The 17,383-nt window shown below is 66.3% G+C and overlaps 2 protein-coding genes across 2 annotated transcripts; one reads left to right on the forward strand and one right to left on the reverse strand.

The window, feature by feature from the left end:
- ARR3 (arrestin 3) lies at window positions 1–5,202 on the reverse strand. The gene is made up of 17 exons (XM_032196455.1): window positions 5,186–5,202; window positions 5,043–5,073; window positions 4,683–4,743; window positions 4,375–4,419; window positions 3,961–4,160; window positions 3,816–3,875; window positions 3,554–3,621; window positions 3,130–3,265; window positions 2,924–3,008; window positions 2,735–2,807; window positions 2,099–2,236; window positions 1,760–1,843; window positions 1,550–1,573; window positions 1,380–1,432; window positions 941–950; window positions 193–195; window positions 1–100 (listed from the first exon to the last, which is right to left on the reverse strand). Exons 1-17 carry the CDS (start codon window positions 5,200–5,202, stop codon window positions 1–3), a joined length of 1,188 nt encoding a protein of 395 aa, XP_032052346.1.
- Window positions 5,203–8,573: 3,371 nt separating this feature from the next.
- On the forward strand, window positions 8,574–16,488 carry LOC116494418 (phosphatidylinositol 3,4,5-trisphosphate 5-phosphatase 2-like). The gene is made up of 26 exons (XM_032196309.1): window positions 8,574–8,710; window positions 9,457–9,520; window positions 10,161–10,299; window positions 10,383–10,518; window positions 10,694–10,834; window positions 11,177–11,264; window positions 11,514–11,600; window positions 11,765–11,869; window positions 11,949–12,063; window positions 12,133–12,239; window positions 12,497–12,599; window positions 12,868–13,064; window positions 13,148–13,265; window positions 13,347–13,443; window positions 13,577–13,715; window positions 13,794–13,893; window positions 14,114–14,202; window positions 14,285–14,366; window positions 14,463–14,552; window positions 14,637–14,753; window positions 14,854–14,942; window positions 15,137–15,224; window positions 15,337–15,492; window positions 15,588–15,660; window positions 15,736–16,168; window positions 16,294–16,488. Exons 1-26 carry the CDS (start codon window positions 8,574–8,576, stop codon window positions 16,486–16,488), a joined length of 3,285 nt encoding a protein of 1,094 aa, XP_032052200.1.
- Window positions 16,489–17,383: the final 895 nt, after the last annotated feature.

Here is a 17,383-nt window from a genome sequence, read left to right on the forward strand (position 1 = left end):
TCAGCTCTCCTCCTTGTCCGCCTCCTCCTTGTCCTCGTCGTCGTCCCGCTCCCCCTTGAGGCGCTGCCGGGCGAACTCCTCGATGACGATGTCCTCCTCGCTGCAAGGCACGGGCATGGCAACGCTCAGCCCCGCCGCGCCCGGCCCCCCGGGGATGGGGGTTAAGGGGAAAGGGCAGCGGGGCTCAGTTACCTCCTGTCAGCGCGCAGCGGGGCCGGGCGGCGACGGGGAAAAGAAAGAAGCGAAGGAAGAAAGAAAGAGCGAAAAGAAAGGAGTCAGCCAAAATGGGGCCGGGGCAATGGGGCGGCTCCATGGGGAAGGCGAAGCCAGGGGGTGCCCCCCAGAAAGCTGCCCTCCGCCGGGCAGCCCCGGGCTGCCACACCCCAAATCCTGGCTCTCAGATCCCATCACAGTGTTAAACACACTCACGCACAACCACACCCCACAAATCTGGGAGGCAACGCTGGGCATGGGGCTGGAAGAATGGGCTCGTGACCCCGATCCTCACGCCCATGCTGCCACAGCAGGTGTCACACTGTTGAGTGTCACCCCGCTGTGACACCGGTGCAGATTTGGGTGTTCTGTCCAAGCACACTGTGACACGGGCACAAATTTGGGTGTTTTGTCCAAGCACACTGTGACACGGGCACAAATTTGGGTGTTTTGTCCAAGCACACTGTGACACGGGCACAAATTTGGGTGTTTTGTCCAAGCACACTGTGACACAGCCACAGATTTGGGTGTTCTGTCCAAGCACACTGTGACACGGCCACAAATTTGGGTGTTTATCCAAGCACACGGTGACAAGGGCACAGATTTGGGTGTTTTGTCCAAGCACACTGTGACACGGCTACAAATTTAGGTGGTTTGTCCCAGCACACCTCCACAGTCCCACACAGCTCAGTGATGGCTGCACAAGGTTCGTGTCCCCCCCGCTTACCTTGGCTTGTCTGCAGTCCGTTTATGAGCGCACAGCATGGCGAGGCAGGGGTGGAAAGAGACAAACATGCAGGTTCACGCAGCAGTGGCCCTCAGGAGACATCCCTTAATGCTCGGGTGCTTTTCTAGACAGACACTCGGACGGGTGGCAGTGGGGGCAGAGCTGCTCCCCCCGTGCTCAGGATAGCGGGGTGACTGCTGTGTGAAACCCAGCAGCGGCTGGGTGCCCGTGGGAAGCACGGAGGAGTTTGGGGAGGATTAGGGAAGAACAGGGACTGTTCACTGTGGTGTGGCTGAAGCGAAGGCCTGCTGGCTCATTCCATGGAGCACCTCGCCTAACCTTTGGAGCTGCCCCGTGCCATCACTGCTACCAGCTCCCATCTGAACGGGATCTGCCTTTTCCTCCCGGGTGCTCTCACTGCGTCCCAGGTGCCACTTACCGTCCGCAGGCTTCGGGTGCATCAGGATGACGGGCAGCTCAACGCCAACGTCGCTGGAAGGGAAAGCTCTTCTTTCAGTGAATGTCCCCAGCACCACACTCAGCACGGGCCCTGAGCACCACACCGTGCTGGTGCTGAGGGCTTGGCCCCGCAGGCACCTCCCTGCTTACCTGGAAGTGAGATCCCCCAGGATGCTGCTCCACAGAGAGAAGGGACAGAAAGCAGCCAAGGAAAGGAGGGGAGATGTTAGAGTTTGCTTTGAGATCAGCTAGAAGATGCTTTAGCATGCATGAAGGGCAGTGGTAATGGGGCTGGAGGGGACCAAGGGGACTCAGCTTCCCCCACAGCCACGGGGAGCAGGGGATGTCCCTGAGCCTCACCCTCCTCGGGACACCACCAGGTTGACCTTCACTTTGTAGGACACCAGGATCCCCAGCACCTCCTTGTCCATGCCGGGCCTCAGGCTAGGAGAGAGAGCAGGAAGATGCCACCATCCCTTCTACCCCTGTCAGATGAGATGCCACCATCCCTTCTAGCCCTGTGACAGCTCCTGGGGCTGCCTCCATGCCCCAACTGGTGTGGGGTGCACTGGGGTTAGTGGGGAGGGACAGCACAATGTGGCAGCCAAAGAGAGGGGAGGGACGGCCGAAAACAAAACTTCTGGAGGCCACTTCAGCTCCCTGAGTGGGGATTTCTCCCGGCACAAGCCCGGCTCTTACATGGTGGTGGAGGCCAGGTTGGTGTCCTCGTGCTTGAGCTTTCCATCCAGAGCCAGGCCTCGCTTCTCGCGGTTGGCCGAGAGCGTGGGGGTGACGGAGTAGGTTTTGGAGAAGGTGGAGTTGGCCGCCACGTTCTCGCTGGAAAGGGGCAGGAGAGGAGAAGCTCAGGGCCAGCAGCACCCTGCTGGGTGCTCAGCACCACACCAGGGCAGGGCAGGGCCCCCTTCCTGCCCCATCCTCCCCGCCGCAGCTGTCTGGGCTCATTTCCTCCTTTTGTTCCTTTCTACAACCACTTCTTTTTTTTTTTTTTACCCCTCCACCTTTGCTCTGTCCCTCCTCTTTTTCAGGGGCCCAGGGGCCTTGCCTGACTGCAGCTGGCCTCAAGATGCAAAATGGGGAGAGGAAGCAGCCTGGGGACAGCTGTGCACCTTCCCCCAGGGACATCCCCGAGCTTGTGCTGGGGGGCTCGGTGTCCACAGCCTTCCCTCTCCTCTGCTTCCTCAGCATCTGCTCTTCTAACACTGATTTCTTTTTTTTTGCTGCCCGCTTTAAAACCACCGTCACCACCCACTCCTCGTTCGCTTCCTCCCTCTTCTCCCCCGTGCCACGCTGCCTGCCAGATCTTTTTTTGCTCACTTGATCTCCTCCATGCACACGGTCTTCGTGTATTTATCCAGCGAGTAGAGAACCACGTCCGTGATCTGATCCACTGAGGCAGACGAGAGGGAGCAGCGTCGGTGTGGTGGCAGGGGCCCGGGTGCGCATTCCCCATCCCCGACACCAGCACAGCAGGCACCAGGACGTGCCCCTCGCACTCGCTCTCACCTGAGATCTTAATTTTCTTCACAATCTTGTTGGTGGTGTTGTTGATGTTGACAGTCACGTTGATGGGGTCTCCGTGGTAGTAGATCTGCAGTCAGAAGAGAGCCCGTGACGTGGCCAGCCAGCGGGGCTGGGGACAGAGACGTCCCGGTCCCCATTTCTGGGGGTGCTCGTGGTGGCACGAGGCAGGGGACAGCCCCTGTGCTGACCTCCCTGTCCAGGGAGGCCTCGAGGTGCAGGGGCTTGTCAGACATCATGAACTGCCGGGTGGTCTCCGATTTGGGCGCGGGGCCCGTTTTCATGGGTGCAAACTGGATCTTGCGGATGACCAGGCGCACCGAGTTCCTGCGGGGCGAGAAACCATCGCTGCCGGACACCCCCACGCACAGGGGGACAGACACAGGGCTTGTCTTTGGGGGCATCCCAGTTCCTCTGGTCACACCATGCAACCTACAGCCTGCTTTTAGGGCGGGGAGGGCGCAGGCATGGGGACCAGCACCCATCCTACGGGCAAAGTGCCCAGTCCAAGTGTGCCACGGCACAGCCTTGGCCCAGCCCTGAGCTGGCCACCCCAAAACGGTCTGGTTGTTCAATTTTAGGCCACGGGGAAGTAAAGGGTTCCCCTGCAAATACCTCTTGTGGATCTTCTCCTCCAGGTTTTCAGCACAAAACCCTTTCACCTCGAAGTCCACGCCGCAGGCCTGGGGGCACACGTCGGGTTACAAAGCAGGGGGGGCTCCGAGCTGCCCGAGGTTTGGGCTTGTTCCCCTCCTTCCTCCATCACATCCCGGGAGATCCCAGCCCCAAATCCCCCTGCCCCTTTCCTCCAACCCTCACCCCACCTCCCGGCCACCTCCCCACGACTTGGGGACACGGGTTGGGGACAGCATCTGACCTTCCCCACATCGTCAGGTCCCGGCTGGAGGGTGACCGAGCAGGGCAAGTTGGTGGCAACCTGGGCAGGAGAGGGAAGGAGCAGATAAAGGACGTGCCCCAAGGTGAGCCCCGGAGCCGTGGCGATGGGGAGGAGCAGCCCCTACCTCGAAGGTGAAGGGGTACGCGTTCTCGCCGAGCTTCTTCATCAGCTTCTCCTGCAGAGGGGTGAGGGTTTTGGGCACCTGGTCGGGCACCGGCGGGAAGATCTGCGTGGTCAGGACGTAGAGGTCCTTCCTGAAGGTCAGCCCGATAACGTCGAGGTCGTCCCGGCCGTAGCGGAAGGCGCAAGTCAGCGTCACGTAAACTGGGGACGCCGCGGGGGTGCCGGGAAGGCAAGGGTTGGGAAAGGAGGGAGGAAAGAGGAGCTGTGTTTATATCTCGTTGGCATTAAAAGCCGGTTATCTACAGCAATGTGACCGTGTTAAAGATCTGGCCCCAAGCAGAGAGCTAACGAGATCCATCGCATCTGTCTTCAAGGCACGGCCAACTTCAGAGCTTTTGTCCCTGCCCCTTAATACCTTTTCTGTCCTTCAGGTACTCCGGGTCGATCAGGCAGACGCCATCTGCAAATAAGCAAAAAGGAAGGGGCAGAGAGCTCGGCACGGCAGCGGGAGAGAAGATCCTTGTAATAATATTGTGCTTTTTAAGGGCAAAACCGTCTGCTCATCGGCTGGGAGGGAGCTGCCTGTCATGGGGACGGTGGCATTCCCTTGAGCATCCCCCCCAGCAGTGCTTGTTTGCAAAGGGCTTTTATCTTTAAAGGTATTTCTTTTCAGGTATTTGTAGGAAAACGCTGGGATTTTCAGCATGCGGGGACCCCACTCACCCACAGAGTCCACGGACTCCACGTGGTCCACGAAATCCCTCTTCCCCAGGTAGATGGAGAGCTAGGGGAGCACGTGGCGAGAGGGAACAGGTTAGTGACTGCCATCCAACTGCCCCGAATTCCCAAGCCCCGGGTTGCGTTGCAGAGCTCACTGACCCTGCAGGCATCGACGGTGTGGGACCAGGCACCACATTTAAGGGGTCACGTAGGGGGTTTCAAAACACTCCCTTTGAGAAGTGAGCCCACTGGTGGCACCAGGACAGGTAGAGAGAAATCGGGAGGTTTCCAAGGGAAGGAAAACCCAGACCGTGTCCCCCCACCCACACCGGGGGCGGCCCTGTAGGTCCTGTAGGTCCTCACCTTCCCGTTGGGGCTCGTCTTCTTGAACACCCTGCAGGGAAAACACACACACGGAGAGGTTGGGATGGCCACGGCAAGCCTGGGGCAAGAGGAGCGTCCCCAGGAGCCGCAGCGGGGACAGCACAGCCCCTACAGACACTCACTTTGCTCCATCTGCCATTTTAAGTCAGCTGCCACGCGGCTCGGACCTGCGGGGAGAAAAAGGGGGAAAAGCGAAGAAAATGAAGGAGAGGCTCGAAGGCGCGCTGGGTTTATAAATTTTCTTCTCTGCAGGGAATTCGCTGCCACGACTTAACAAGAGGAAAGCTCTCCGTTGGTCCCGTTGCTCGCGGGAGGGCGAGGAAGCCGCAGGAAGAGCAGCTGAGAGCCCTTCGGCTGCCCCACGAGCCCGGCGCATCCATCCCCCTGCTCCCAGCCAGCCCGGGGCTGCCTGCCTTTTGGTTGCCCAAGCCCAGCGTCCAGAATTAAAGGGCAAATATCTCGCTGATTTGCGGGGAGATTAGAAGGGATGAGCTCGGCTTCTTAAACTTTAGGCTGCTCGGACATTAGCGGGGCTTAAGGATTTGACGCCCCGGGGCCGTGTGGGCAGAGGTGCTCCTTTACGTAAGCAGCGATGCTGGAGGGGGAAAAAGGAACCCGAAAAAGGAACCCGTGGGGAGGGAGCGGGGGAGATGCTGATCCCTGTCCCCATGGGGAAACAAGGGATTAGTCCCAAACACAGGGGCTGTGATCCCTCGGGGGCTGTGGGGTTGCGAAGCTCTGCGGGGTCCCTGGGGCAGCAGCACGAGGAGGCGCGAAGGGCCTGGGAGCAGAGCGGTGCTGTGGGGGCCAGGATTTGGGGAAAAGGGGGTGAAAGGCAGGGGAGAGGGGAGCTGGAGCCTCCTCTGTGTGTGCTGAGCCTCACGGAGGGGGGATTGGGGCTCCTCCTGGCTTGGCTCAGCTCTCCTGCACCGCTACGGATGCCTCTGCCCATGCTGAAAGCCATCTGGGGAGATTTTTCGGCCCTGAGTCTCCCTCCTTCCAGCCCCGAGCCTCTCTTCTTTCAGCCCTGAGTCCGTCACCGATGTCCCTGCCCCACAGCACCCCAAAAAACAGCCGGGGCCATGCAGGCAGCACTCACCTGGGCTGGGTGCTGCTCTCCTCCTCTCCTCCTTCTCCGCGGCTGCTCCCCGTCCTGCGGCCTCTTATACCTGCCCCAACCCTCCCCCAGCTCCCTCCTGGCTGGAGATGAGTCGTGTGTGTGTGTGTGGGGGAGAGGTATTTTGGGGCCGGAATCCTATTAATCGATTAACCGGGGAGACGCTCCGCGAGTAAGAGTGGGGCCATCAATACGGCGGCTGCCGGAGCCCCGAGAAAGCAGCTTACGGGGCTTGGCGGGGCTTAGGGGCAGGGTGATGCTGATTGAGGTGGGCAGGGGGAGGGCAGGGGGAGGGCAGGGGTGCCCGCTCCCCCCGGCATCACCCCAGCACCGCTCCCAGCCCACGTGGAGCCGGGGCAGCCCCAGGTTCGGTGGCGGAGGGGAGGGAAGGGGCTGCCTGGTCGATTCGCCCCACGGCCAACGTGCCCACGGGGATGGCACCTCCAGCTCTGGGGGCTCCCTAAATCCTAAACCCTGCTGGGGGGACCCCAAAAACCGCCGGTGGGTGAGAGCAGCGAGCTGCTGGTTTGGGAGATGCTGGGAAGTGCTCTCAGGAGTGCTCCGCTCCCGCACCCAGCCCTGTTTTAGCTGCCGGCACGTGCTGAGCGGGGCCGGGGCTGGTGATCCCTGTTAATTGCACGCAGGAGAGCTGCTTAGCTTGCAGATTAGCGGGCGCTATTTCTGCCAAGGGCAGGGGACACGTGAACTGCGACCTTCCCGGTGGCAGAGGTCCCGGGCACCCTCCTCCAGCGCGCTGCCCGGGGTCCCGGCTGGCCACGTCCATCCCTGCGCTCACCCCGCTGGTTGGGGCACCACGAGGAGGGGAGCCAGCCCTCTGCCTGACCCCGCTGATGCCTTTCTCCCGTTCCCTGATCACAAAAAGCTGCCTGCCTCGTCCCAGCCTGCCCTCCGGGGCCCCGTGCCACGCTGCGGCGGGGCGGGCTGCCGGGCGCAGGCGGCGCCGATTCCTGAAAGCCCCTGAGAGCTCCGGGTCTTCCTCCCCTGATCTGGATTAGGGGCCGTGGACGGCGCTAATCCCACCTGCCCCCAAAGCCAGGCGCCTCCAGGGCCGCGGGGAATTATTGCCGTGCTGTTAAGTAACAGCCAGGGGCAGCGGGGGGGACGGGGGCTCTGCCACCACCCTGCCCCGCTCAGGACGTGGCGAGGGACGCGGGCACCAGCAGCCCACAGCCGCCAGCCCAGAATTAACCGGGCTGCACAACTTCTCGGTGGCGCTGGCCACGGGTTCCTCCCCGTGGCGTGGGCCCGGGGGATGCCAGCGCAAGGGGAAGCCTCGGAGAGGTTTGGGCGGACGGCGGTGGTGGAGTGGCCCCGTGCCGGGGGCTCCTTGCTGCAGGGGGGCCTTGCAAACAGCCCTGGGCTGTGCGAAGAGAAAAATGGGGAGAAATGCAGGTGGGTCCCTGCGGCAGAGGGTGGCTGCAGCTCGTCTGTAATTAACACTGCAGTGCTAATCACCAACGCAGCCCGGGGCAGAGCTGCCCAGCACGTGCGGGACCCGCTCAGTGTCTGTGACAGGAGCGAAGCCTCTCCGTGAGCCCCAGCAGCCCCCAAGCCCCCGCACCCCATTTCCAATCCCCCCGACCCCATTTCGGGATGCCCAGGCTCCCTCGGGCACCCAGTGCCCAAATTGTCTGGAGCCGGCCCCACGGGGGCTGCGGTGCCCCCGCATTTTGGGGGGCACCCCCTGAGCCCCTCTCCCGGCGCACAGCCGAGGGAAGGGGGCTCGGAGAAAACGGGGAGCGGGGCGGCGGCGGAGCCCCCCCAGCCTCTCCCCGCCGTGCTCGGGGCCCTGGGCCCCGCATGGCCGCCGGCTTCCCCTTGGCAGCGGGGCTGGAGAGGGAGGAGGAGCGAGGAGGCCGGCGGGGAGAGCAGAGCGCAGAGAAGGAGGAAGAGCGCGGGCGGGCGCCGTGGTGCTGAGACGGGGGCACCGGGGCCACCGGGGAGGGTGCTGCGTGCCCCTTGCCCTGCCGCTGCCCCGTGGGGCAGGAGCACGGCGGGCACAGCGGGAGGGGGCTCGGGGCCGCACCCCAAAAAACTCCGCTCGCTGCCCCCAGCGCCCTCCGGGAACCGCAGGAGCCGCGAGGGAGGGGTGAGTGCCGCTGGTGATGTTCGGGGCGCCCGCACGGCCTACGGGGTGGTGGCCCCGGGGTTGGGGTGGCGGCACGGGGTGACCCTGCCGGGGGGTCCCTGACGCTCGCCCCTCTTCCCCCGCTGCGCCCTGCAGGTCGGAGCCCCCGGCATGAGGACCCCCCGGACCCCCGGCATCCCCCCGCAGCCTCCCTGCTCCTGCTGCCCCCTCGCCGCCCGGCTGCGGGGCTGATGTGGGGCTGGGAGCAGCGGGGAGCAGCGGCAGCCCCCTGGCGCCCCGGGGGATGGCAGCGGCCAGCTGGTACCACCGGGACATCAGCCGGGTGGTGGCCGAGGACCTGCTGGCCAAGGCGGGCAGGGACGGCTGCTTCCTGGTGCGGGACAGCGAGTCCGTGGCGGGGGCGTACGCCCTTTGCCTCCTGTGAGTGCCCCCCCCCCCCGAGCTCTGCTCTCCGCATCCTTCTGGGGGCTGGCTGGGGAAGGAGCCGGCCCCGTCTCCGTGGGGTTTGGTGGGGCTGGGGGTGCTGTGGGGCCCTCAGGGCAGGGTTTTGGGGTGGGGGTGGGAGTTATCCGGCAGCCGGAGGGATGCGCGCGGGGCGCGGGTGCTGGTTCTGCTTCGCTCAGCTCTCTGGCAGCGGGATATTGGGGTGATGCCCAGCTTGGATCCAGGGAAAATCCTGGCAGAAACCCGCACCAGGGGCTCCCAGCCCAAACCCAGCCCCCCCAGGGGATGGGGGGCAGCACCCCGAGCCCTTTGGGGCTGCCCACCTTCGGGTGCCCACGCTGGGGGACAGCCCTCCCTGGGCGCACACAGACATCCCCTCTCCGTCCAGCCCCTGCTCTTAACTTCTCCCATGCCAGGATTTCGGCACCCCGAGCCCCAAAACACCGCTGCTGGTCCTCCAGGACCCTCCTGCAGCCCGGGGACACGTCGGTGGGGCCAGGAGAGCTGGGCTGCTGTGGCACGGGGCGGTGCCTCTGTGGGTTTGGACGGCTGCCCCCCAGCTCCCCGTGGTTTTTCCTGGCCGGGCGCGAGGTCCAAATTGCAAGCACATGGTGCTGGGGAGCGCGGGGGTGCAGGGCACGCTGATTTCATGTCCAGAAGCAGGAGCTCAGCTCCAAATCCTGCCGAGGGGGGCACGGTGCAGACGCTGGGCTCTCCCCCAGGTTCCAGCGGCACGTCCACACCTACCGCATCCTCCCCGACGACGAGGGGCTGCTCTCGGTCCAGGTGGGTGGCGGGGGGCTCGCCGGGCACCCTCAGGAAGCAGGTGGGGAGGGTGTGGAGGGCTGGGGGGGTTGCTGCCACCTCCAGCTGCTTCTGCAGCAGGGCGCCCGGCGAGCGGTGCGGTTTGCTCTTTGCACGAGCTGGCTGCAGCGGCAGCACAGGATGTGCGAGCTCTGCACCGAGCCCTTCTGCAGCCCGGCTGGGAACGGTGCTGCCCCGGCAGCCTCGCAGCCTGCTGCTGCTGCTGCTGCTGCTGCTGCTGCACCTGGGGCAGCTTTGCAAAATATTTTCCCCTTTCCTGTCGCTCTCACCGTCCCGGCCACAGCAGCCCCGCAGCCCCGCTCGCTGCTGGCCTGGCCCCGTTGTTCCCCTCTGGTGTCCCCGCGTGGTTTCTCCTGGTTCCCGACTTTGCCACCACCCTTCCTGGGGCCCTAAAAAAGCCCCGCTCTGCTTCCCAAGGGGATGTCCTCATCTCCTCCCCCTCCTTGTCCTGCTGCCCTGCAAGGTTGGCATCCAGCTGGCACCCACCGCTCGGCACGGGCACGTTTTGAGGGACAGGCAACCTGCCTGGGGGTGCCCCCATCCCTCAGATCCCATGGACGGGGGGCACATCCCGTGCCAGCATCCCCTCTGCCTCCCCCAGACCATCCAGGGCATCCAGGCCAAGTGCTTCCGCACGCTCCCCGACCTGATCGGCGCCTACCAGCAGCCCAACAACGGGCTGGTGACCCCCCTGCTCTACCCCGTGCACCGGCACCGGGACGCGGCCGACGAGGACTCGGGTGAGCGGGGCCGGGGGCTGCGGGATGAGGGCTGGGGGCTGCCGGGGGTGCCCGTGCTGAGCCCGGGGGTGCTGTGCCCGCAGACGGGGAGGACGGCAGAGGGAACCCTGCGGGCAGCGCCGGGGGGCACGGGGGGAGCACGGGGCTCGGCGCTCCCCCTGCCCGGCCCCACATCTCGCAGCAGCTGCAGCTGAGGCTGCAGGAGCAGGTGCACAGCAGGTAACGTCCGGACCCTTCCCTCCCGAGGGGTGGGCACGGCCACGGGGAGAGGAGCAGGGGGTGCTGGTGGTTCCCCAAAAAAGTAGGAATTTCGTAAAACCCGAGCGAGGTGCCCGGGGATGGCTCTGCCCCAAAACCCGGGCACCGCTGCTCCCAGCCACTGCCTGCCCCGCAGCCCGGCCAGCGACTTCATGGGCTTCATGGCCGAGTACCTGACCCAGCACCTGCAGCTGGACCTGGAGGCGCTGCGCAACGGCCACCTGCAGCTGCGCCACCTCAGCACCGCCCTCGTCACCGCCTGCAGGGCGCTGCACAGGCGAGTGGCATGGGGACAGGACACGGGCACTGCGGGGACACCCGCCTCATCCCCATCCCCATCCCCATCCCCATCCCTATCCCCATCCCCATCCCCATCCCCATCCCCATCCCCATCCCCATCCCCATCCCCATCCCCATCCCCATCCCCATCCCCATCCCCATCCCCATCCCCATCCCCATCCCATCCCCATCCCCATCCCATCCCCATCCCCATCCCCATCCCATCCCATCCCCATCCCATCCCCATCCTGTCCCAATCCCATCCCCACCCCCTGGGCAGCCTGTGCCCGGCGTGTCACCGTTCCCACTCCATCTCTCACGCTCCCCCACCTCTCCACAGTGAGATCGACTTCACGTTGGCGGGGCTGGAGGCCCTGGCCAGGGTGTTCGACCCCCCTGCGTCCCCTCGCAGCCCGGCCAGGGAGCAGGTGAGGCCCCGGGGGCTCGTCCCGCCCGGGCACGGGGAAGGTTTTTGGGGTGGTTTTAGTGCCCGTGTGCACCCAAGGGTGCTGCGTGTGCCCGGTGGGGACACGGGGTGGCTCCCTGCTGGGACAGGCAGGGATGTGTCCCCACTCCTGGTTCAGGACGGGGGGAGCTGGTCCCTGCCCGCCTCGTTGTGCACCCAGAGCCGGCGGGGGGGAGCACGGAGCCCAGCGAGTGCCCCTCCTTCTCCCCAGGGCTTTCTGGCCAGTGATCCCGACCTGGAGCTGCTCCTCAACAAGATCTCTGCCGTCAACCACCTCCTCTCATCGCTGGAGAAGAAGGTGCCTGCTCCCTGCAGGGTGGGGAGCTGGGCACAGCCAGACCCCACGGCCTCTTCCCGCGGCTACAATCCCCTGCCGTGGGCTCCCAGTCCCACCATTCCCCCAAACTGGAGGCCCCTCAGCCGCCCCCATCCCATCCCCAAGCTCTCTCTTCTCGCTGCCAGGTGCTGAGGTCCCTGCAGGACACGGTGTCGCGGCACAACCTGGCGCTGCCCAGCCTGGCGGCCCCGCCGCCGGCCACCAAGCCCCTGGCCGTGCAGAGCTTCGAGGTGAGGGCACGGGGTGGTCTCGGAGCCAGCGTCGCTCCTGGGTGGGGGCCGACCTCAGGAACCCCTCCTGGTGCCGCAGGTGAAGGTGGGCAAATCGCAGCGGGCAGCCCTGAGGGTGGACGTGGAGCTGGGCACGGTGACCGTCACCAAGAAGGGCAGCGGGTCGCCGGAGGAGATCATCCCGCAGGATAAAAGTACGGGGTCGGGGGCCGGGGGACGCACTCCCCGCGCTGGGGGATCCCCTCCTGACGGCCGGCGTTCAGTCCTGCAGCTGATCAAATACCAGAGCGTGCAGAGCAAGGTGAGGCTGGTGTACGGCCGCGACCCGCAGCGCAGCCTGAGCAAGGACTTCGTCTTCCCCAGCGCGCGGGTGAGCACCACCAGCCCCTTTTTCCCCCCTTTTTCTCCTCGGAGAGGCCATTTTGGGAACACAGACCCGTTATTTAGCCACGCAGTGAGCAGGCACTCTCAAGGTCCAGGCCACTCCCGTGAGCCGTCTCTGGCACCTGGGGGTGCCGTCCCCCTGACGCAGCCGCCTTTTAGGGTGCTTTGTTCCCCTACACCTGGCCCCAGCCCCAGGGCCCTGAGCCCCCCCATGTGCCCTGAGCCCCCCCGTGTCGCCCACAGAAGCGAGAAGCCTTCTGCCAGCTGCTGCAGCTGATGAAGATCCAGCACTCCAACCTGGACGAGCCCGACCTCATCTCGGTCTACGTCGGGACGTGGAACATGGGTAAGGGGCCGAGCTGGTCCTTGGTGTGGGGAGGGGGACGGAGAAGCCCCCAGCCCCCAGCCTGGCCATTTTGGGGTTTGCGCTGCTGCTGCTGGAGGCGTGGATGCCTGGAGGGCTTCACACCCCAGCACAGGTCTGAGGTGTTCATGGATGGACCACGGCGCTGGCGTGATGGGTGCTGACCCCGGGGGGTCCCGGAGATGCACGGGGCAGGGCCCGGGGGCGGCGAGGGGCTCGAGGAAAGTCACCCGCTGCCCATATCCCCCAGGCAGCGCCCCGCCGCCGCGCTCCCTCGCCTCCTGGCTGACCTCGCGGGGCTTGGGGCGCACGCAGGACGAGACCACCGCCTGCATCCCCCACGACATCTACGTCATCGGCACCCAGGAGAACTCCCTGGGCGACCGCGAGTGGGTCGAGTTCCTGCGCGCCTCCCTCAAGACGCTGATGGCCATCGACTACCGCGTGGTAACGGGCACCCCCTGGGACCCCCCCCCCAGCCCTAATCCCGCTGTGGGGTGGGCAGCTCACACCCCCTGTGTGCCCCGCAGGTCGCCCTGCAGTGCCTGTGGAGCATCAAGATGGTGGTGCTGGTGAAGCCCGAGCACGAGCGGCGCATCAGCCACGTCCACACCTCCAGCGTCAAAACGGGGATCGCCAACACGCTGGGTACGGAGGGGACCCTGCGGAGCCGGGGGGGCTGCCCCACGGGGCTCCAGGCCCCCCCCCCTGAGCTCGGTGTCCCCGCAGGGAACAAGGGGGCCGTGGGTGTCTCCTTCCTCTTCAACGGGACCTCCTTCGGCTTCGTCAACTGCCACCTGGCCTCCGGCAGTGAGAAGACCCACAGGTGACGGGGGGCTCGGGGTGGCTCTATGGGGTGCCCCGCTGTCCTTGTCCCCAGCTGGCAGGGACGGGGTGCCCCGGGGGTGTTTTTTTGGGGGGTTGATGTGCGGCTGCCGTCCCCCCCCGGTGCGGCACAGGAGGAACCAGAACTACAGCGACATCCTGCGCTCCCTGGTGCTGGGCGACAAGCGGCTCAGCGCCTTCGACCTCACGCTGCGCTTCACCCACCTCTTCTGGTTCGGGGACCTCAACTACCGCCTGGACATGGACGTGCAGGTGGGTGCCCCCCGGGACCCCCCCTGGGTGCCCCCGGGGGCCGCCGCTCACCGCTTCGCCCTCCGCCCGCCCGCCCAGGACATCCTGAACCACGTCACCAAGAAGGAGTTTGGCGTCCTGCTGGCCGTCGACCAGCTCACCCTGGAGCGGGAGAAGAACAAGGTGTTCCTGCAGTTCCGTGAGTGCAGGGGGCACGCTGGTGGCACCCAGGGACACGCTCTCCTGGTGCCCCCTCCGGCGCGTGGCGGTGCCTGCACAGCTCTGTGCGAGATGCCAAAAACCTGGGGGATGTCGGTGTGCACCACGGACCCCCCGGGGCAGCGTCCCCACGGGAGCACGCAGCTTTGGGGACAGCCGGAGGTGCCGTCCCCATGTCCCCTCTGTGTCTCCATCCCCAGGAGAGGGTGACATCTCCTTCCCCCCCACCTACCGGTACGAGCGGGGCTCCCGGGACAGCTACATGTGGCAGAAGTTCAAGACCACGGGGGTGAGTTCCCAAAGCACCACCCCGGGGGAAAGCAGCCCGACCCGGGGAGGGGGACCCAAACGGGCTGCTCTTCTCCTCCTAGGTGAGGATCAACGTCCCCTCGTGGTGCGACCGCATCCTCTGGAAGTCGCACCCCGAGACACACCTGGTCTGCAACTCCTACGGTGAGCGGGACGGGGACGGGGCTGGGGCTGAGCCTGGTGCTGCCCGAGCTGCCCGGGGCTCGGGGACAGTCCCCAAGTGTCCCCGTCCCTCTCCAGGCTGCACCGACGACATCGTCACCAGCGACCACTCGCCCGTCTTCGCCACCTTCGAGGTGGGCGTCACGTCGCAGTTCGTGCCCAAGAGCGGTAAGGACGAGGGGACGGGGTCTGTACCCACGGGGACCTGGGGACCCGCCCTGCACCCTCTGAGCCCCCCTGCACCTCCCGCAGCCCCCGGCAGCAGCCCCGAGCCCCTGGCCTGCATCGAGTGGGAGAGCATCGAGGTGATCGTGAAAACCGCCAGCCGCAGCAAGTGCTACATCGAGTTCCACTCCTACTGCCTGGAGGGTGAGGCGGCCCCGCGGGGGGGTGTCCCTGGGGTGGGCGCGCTCTGCTGCCGGCACGGGGCTGGAGCTGTGCCCCCCTTTCCCCGGCTGTGTCCCCGCAGAGGCTCAGCGGAGCGGGGAGAACAACTCCCAGAGCTGCGACGTGCCCGGCTTCCTCAGGATGGGCTGGTCGGCCAAGCAGCTGCCCGTGGTACGCCCCGCACCCTGCGGTGTCCTCACTCATCCTCCTGCCCCTTCACCCCGTCCCTCTCACCCCGCCGTGCCCGCACCCTGCACGGGGTGAACCCCGAGGGGCATGGGGGGCTGTCACCGTCCCCGGGGACAGAGCCCAGCCGTGCGCCCTGCCCCGTGGCACCCCCCCAGCCCCGCTCTCTCCCTGTGCAGCTGAACCCCATCCTGTCGGACCTGGAGTACCTGGGGGACCAGCACCTGCTGCTCAGCATCAAGGGCGTGGAGAGCTGCGAGTCCTACGGTGCGTGCATGGGGTGGGGGCGCGGGCAGGGAGCTGCTGTGCCTTGTGGGGGGGGGGGGGGGGGCTCGCTGGCCCCCCGGAGCCACCCCGTTACCGTGGGCTGTGCGCGCAGGCGAGTGCTGCATCGCCATGAGGTCGATGATCGGCAGCACGGCCCAGCAGTTCGAGACCTTCCTCTTCCACCGGGGCGAGGAGACGGGCTCCATGCGGGGCTGGATGAAGGTGCGGGTCCCCAAGGAGAGGCACAGCACCCGCGAGAGGCTCTACGGTAAGGCAACCCCCTGCCACCCTGCTCCTGCCACGCGGTGCCCGTCCCTCCGGCACCCCCCCGGGGGGACAGGTGACATTTCTGTGCCCCTGCAGAGTGGATCAGCTTTGAGGAGGAGGACGAAACTCCGGCAGCGGACACCCCGCCGTGCCCTAAACCACCTCTCAGGTTCCCCCCCGGCTCTGCCCTGCCACGCACCCCATCCCCAGGCCGTGCCGAGCCCTGCCCCGCCGCGCCTCGCAGGAGCCGGCCCCACAGCCTCCCGGAGGCCAGCAGCTACACCAACCCAGCCTACTTCATCTTCGAGGGGCTCCCCACGGCCTGTGGGGCGCCGGCAGAGAGCCCGACGTGGGGGCAACGGCCCCACAGCCCCTTCAGGGCACGGGTGCCCTCGCCCCGTGGCTTCCTGCTCAGCCCCCCGGGCGCGGGCAGGCAGAAACGCCCCAAATCGGCCGTCCTGGAGAGGGACGCGCCAGCGATGGGCGACTGCTCGCTGACGGCGCTGCACATGGCCTCGTGCCTGAGCCAGCTGGAGCGGCTGGCCCCCGAGCGTGCGGGGCACAGCCACAAGGTGCAGCTGCGCCAGACCCACAGCGCCCTGGAGCCGCCCCCCCGGCGCTCCCCGGGGCTGCCGGGGCGCACCACGGATGCTCGCCAGCACGGCCACCCTGGAGAGGTACCTCCACGGGGAGGGCAGGGGGGGAAACTTTTGGCTAGCGGGCCACCCACGGGTGCAGGTGGGCGCTTTTGGTCCTGCCGTGGTGCTGCTGAAGCCTTTCCCTGTTCTTTTTTTCCCCCCAGTGGCCCTGCGACAGGTCAAGCCACCTCGGCGTGCAGCAGGGCCAGGAGGGGCTGTGTGTGCACGGCTGGGACGACCCCGAGTTCTTCAGGTACCCCCCGGCCCCGGAGCTGGCAGCAGGGGGCTTGGAGCAGCCCGGCACCGCTGCCCCCAGGGTCCCTGGCAGGGCCCCGCGCCCTGGGGGGGACGAGAGGTGAGCTTCAGGGCAGGGCGCAGGGGGCCGGGGGCGCACCCGCCGTGTCCCCAGGTCCTCGTGGAGGCCTGGGGGGTCCCCGCTCCTGCTCAGTGGCTTCCCGGCAGGGGATCCCTCTGGCCACGTGTGTAGGGACGGCACCGAGCGGGACCTGCTGGAAGCCGGGGGGCTCAGCCCTGCCCAGCGCAACGCCCCCCGTGGCGAGGTGCTTGGGAGCCCCCTGGGGAGCCCGCCTCGAGCCGAGAGCATAGACCCAGAGGTGTGGGATTTGGGAATCCCACAGGGGTTCTGTCACCCACCTTGCCTGAGCATGGCCAGCACCCAGGACTGGACCTCCTGGCCGTGTGCCCGACCTGCCTGGTGTGCCTCGGGACAGCCTCGGGAAGTGCCCGTGGCCATGGGGGTGGATGCTCTCCGGCTGTCACCGCGCATCTCCGGCCTCCCAAAACCTCCCCAAAGCACTGGAAGGACCCTGCTGAGCCCCCCAGCGAGGGGACAGGGGACATGGGGCTCACGGAGGCCGCTCAGGAGGTGGGGACCGCTGGATGCTTTGGACCCGGAGGCTCTGGGCACCCTCATGCCTTGGCCGCATCGGCCGCTCCCTCGTCCCGCCGCCCAGCCTGGCTGGGGATCCCTGAGGATTTCTCCTCCAGTGGATGCTCCCGGGGCTGCGTTGTGGTTTCTGTACGAGCTCCCACCTGCAATAAAGTCTCAGGGTTCGGAGGACGTTGGGGTGCGTGTTGGTGTGCGCAGCCGGGGGCACGCGCTGACCCCACAGAGCACGGGGAGCGCCCGCACCCGGCTGGGTGCTGCCCTCCCGCTGCTGGGGTGCTGGGAAGGGCCCAGTTTTGGGGACACCGTGCCCAGAGATGGCCCCAGGTTTGGGGACACTATGCCCA

Source organism: Aythya fuligula, chromosome 13, assembly GCF_009819795.1.
Source record: "Aythya fuligula isolate bAytFul2 chromosome 13, bAytFul2.pri, whole genome shotgun sequence".
NCBI classification, from domain to species: Eukaryota; Metazoa; Chordata; class Aves; order Anseriformes; family Anatidae; genus Aythya; species Aythya fuligula.

Coding starts and splice junctions, on each gene's coding strand:
- ARR3 (XM_032196455.1), bottom strand. Junction 2,237..2,734: donor GTGTGCATGGAGGAGATCAA/GTGAGCAAAAAA, acceptor GCCCCTTTCCAG/CGAGAACGTGGCGGCCAACT. Junction 1,574..1,759: donor CTGGTGGTGTCCCGAGGAGG/GTGAGGCTCAGG, acceptor TCTGTGGAGCAG/CATCCTGGGGGATCTCACTT.
- LOC116494418 (XM_032196309.1), top strand. CDS start 8,574: ATGGCAGCGGCCAGCTGGTACCACCGGGACATCAGCCGGGTGGTGGCC. Junction 10,300..10,382: donor CGCGGCCGACGAGGACTCGG/GTGAGCGGGGCC, acceptor CTGTGCCCGCAG/ACGGGGAGGACGGCAGAGGG. Junction 12,600..12,867: donor CGTCGGGACGTGGAACATGG/GTAAGGGGCCGA, acceptor CATATCCCCCAG/GCAGCGCCCCGCCGCCGCGC.